This window comes from Aegilops tauschii, chromosome 7 (genome assembly GCF_002575655.3).
Source record: "Aegilops tauschii subsp. strangulata cultivar AL8/78 chromosome 7, Aet v6.0, whole genome shotgun sequence".
Taxonomy (NCBI): Eukaryota; Viridiplantae; Streptophyta; class Magnoliopsida; order Poales; family Poaceae; genus Aegilops; species Aegilops tauschii.
In genome coordinates this window covers 38,540,386-38,543,115 of record NC_053041.3, presented here as the reverse complement: position 1 = coordinate 38,543,115, position 2,730 = coordinate 38,540,386, and the positions used below count along the sequence as shown (strand labels likewise).

The 2,730-nt window shown below is 52.3% G+C and overlaps 1 protein-coding gene across 1 annotated transcript; it reads left to right on the top strand.

Annotated features, from left to right (window-relative positions):
• Window positions 1–243: 243 nt before the first annotated feature.
• On the top strand, window positions 244–2,343 carry LOC109774169 (putative inorganic phosphate transporter 1-13). The gene is made up of 2 exons (XM_020332884.3): window positions 244–957; window positions 1,305–2,343. The coding sequence occupies exons 1-2, from the start codon at window positions 328–330 to the stop codon at window positions 2,340–2,342; spliced, it is 1,668 nt and encodes a 555-aa protein (XP_020188473.1). The 5' UTR covers window positions 244–327; the 3' UTR covers window position 2,343.
• Window positions 2,344–2,730: the final 387 nt, after the last annotated feature.

Here is a 2,730-nt window from a genome sequence, read left to right as displayed (position 1 = left end):
GTTCTATCAACAATGACTAATCTTATCTTGTTGTTTCCGTCCTTCTGTTGTTTCAGTAAGGAACAGCTGTCGTCGTCTTCATTCTATAGCCGTCTTACTTTTTTAGAAAGCGTAAGGCACGTTCGTCAGCAAAGCTGCCAATTTTATGTGTTCTTCGGACAAAGCAAGGTGGATGCTATGCAGCTGGGGGACATTACGTGCAGTTGTATAATAAGAGCCGAGACAACATTTGAATCGCCACTTTATATATCCAGTTGGCGAACTTGCAAAAATCAGTAAGGTTCTATATATGGCAAACATGAAGCACTTGGTTTACTACCACGCACAATGTTCACGACCTGGCCTGCGAGGAGGCACGCGTGCAGCTCCCTCTTCTGCCACCTCCATGGCGCCGGCAGCGCCATGCTGTACCGCGTGCTGGACGCGGTGACGTCGGTGAAATGCGAGACGCGGCGGGCTCACAAGCAGATCGAGGTGCTCGAGGCCCTCGACGTCGCCAGGACGCAGCTCTACCACTTCACCACCATCGTCATCGCCGGCATGGGCTTCTTCACCGACGCCTACGACCTGTTCTCGGTCTCCCTCATCGCCGACCTCCTGGGCCACATCTACTACCAGTCGGCGGACGGCAAGCTTCCCGGCAAGGTCGCGGGCGCCGTCAGCGGCGTGGCGCTCTGTGGCACCGTCCTGGGGCAGCTCTTCTTCGGCTGGCTCGGCGACAGGATGGGGCGGAAGCGGATCTACGGCGTCACGCTCAAGCTTATGGTGGTGTGCTCGCTCGCGTCCGGCCTCTCCTTCCACAACAAGCCCAAGTGTGTGGTAGCCACGTTGTGCTTCTTCCGCTTCTGGCTCGGCTTCGGCATCGGCGGCGACTACCCGCTCTCCGCAACCATCATGTCTGAGTATGCCAACAAGAGGACTCGGGGAGCTTTCATAGCAGCGGTCTTCGCTATGCAGGTGTGTAAGTAATACTATTACAATGTTCATTTGAAAATCCTAGACTTACGGACAACAAGTCAGGGAGGGAGCATACGGGATTACCTGTCCACCTGCTAATCTCCCTTCACCTCCTGATTGAAGTGTGGACCAGACCATCTGATTTTCAATCAACAGTTTCCATGTCAGCCTGTAGGCTCTAGTCCGTGAGTTTGAATCTCAATCATGACATATAACATAGAAATGGAAAGAAAAAATAAAAATAAAAATTTACATGAATCTCCATGCAATATTCAAGTCTACTGAGATTTAGACAACAACAAAAATATATTTCAGTCCTTACCATATTATACTTGCTCTGTATAAAGGGTCTCGGGAACCTCGCTGCTGGGGCTGTGGTTCTGGTGCTCTCTGCGAGATTCAAGAACACGGCCGCGTACGAGACTGACCAGCTTGGGCAAGCGGACTACGTGTGGCGCATTGTACTCATGCTCGGCGCCGTTCCTGCCCTGCTCACCTACTACTGGCGCATGAAGATGCCCGAGACGGCGCGGTACACAGCGCTAATCGCCAAGAACCTCAAGCTAGCGGCGTCCGACATGGCCGCGGTCCTCGACATCGACTTCGTGTCGGAGGCGGACGCGGACGTTGTCCAGCAGGACGAGTTTGGCCTCTTCTCCATGGAGTTCCTTCACAAGCATGGCCGCCAGCTCCTCGGCACCACTGTCTGCTGGTTCGTCCTCGACGTCGTCTTCTACTCCCTCAATCTCTTCATGAAGGACATCTTCAACAACATCGGCTGGTTTGGAGACACTGCCATGATGAGCCCTCTCGAGCAGACCTACAAGATAGCTCGCACGCAGGCCATCATCGTGGTCTGCGGTTCCCTGCCAGGGTACTTCCTCACCGTCCTCTTCATCGACCGCATCGGCCGCATCAAGATCCAGGTCATGGGGTTCACCATGATGACCATCTTCATGATCGGGCTCGCCGCGCCCTACAAGTTCTGGTCCAAACCAAGCATGCACGTAGGCTTCGCCATCATGTACGCCTTGATCCTCTTCTTCGCAAACTTTGGGCCCAACTCCACCACCTTTATCCTGCCCACGGAGATATTCCCGACGCGGCTGCGGTCGACGTGCAACGGCATATCGGCCGCCGGGGGTAAGTGTGGTGCCATCATCGGAGTTCTCTGGTTCCAGTATTCTCACACGAGCAACCGGAGCTCTCTTCTTCTGCTGGCGGGGTGCAACCTAATTGGAGTTATGTTCACTCTTGCCTTGCCGGAGTCCAAAGGGATGTCACTCGAGGATATCACCGGGGAAATGGAGGAAGAAAGCGAACCACCTGAAGAATCTGCAATGATTGCTGAAGCTGAGTTCATCCACAGCGTAGAAATTTCGTAACCAGTGACGTCCATCCTGGCCCGTTGCTGATCTTGGTGTCTACTCAGCAAAATTACTCAAACATTGAGAACTTGTATCTTTGAGATGTTTGGTAATAAGAGATGGGATATACTCCAAGCAAAGTGGTAATAAGACAACTAAAATTAGGCATCGCAAATAATAGAGCAAACTTTTGTTCTACCCCATTTATGACAGTTTCATCCGTTTTACCACTTCTAAACTTGAACCTTAATATAACAGTAATGGTTGGGCCGATCATCATCCGAAGAATTGCATAGCCGCACCACTTACTAAGGGACGCAGCTTCAGTGCCGTAAAGGCACCTGCTTTTGGGTCCCTGACATGTGGGCCAGCCACCTGTTGGGTCCACATGTCATAGGCACAAAGG

What these genes read in the sequence shown, in the direction of transcription:
- LOC109774169 (XM_020332884.3), top strand. Translation starts at nt 328, where the DNA reads ATGTTCACGACCTGGCCTGCGAGGAGGCACGCGTGCAGCTCCCTCTTC. An exon ending in CAGCGGTCTTCGCTATGCAG is followed by an intron (nt 958 to 1,304) that starts GTGTGTAAGTAA and finishes CTCTGTATAAAG; the next exon opens with GGTCTCGGGAACCTCGCTGC.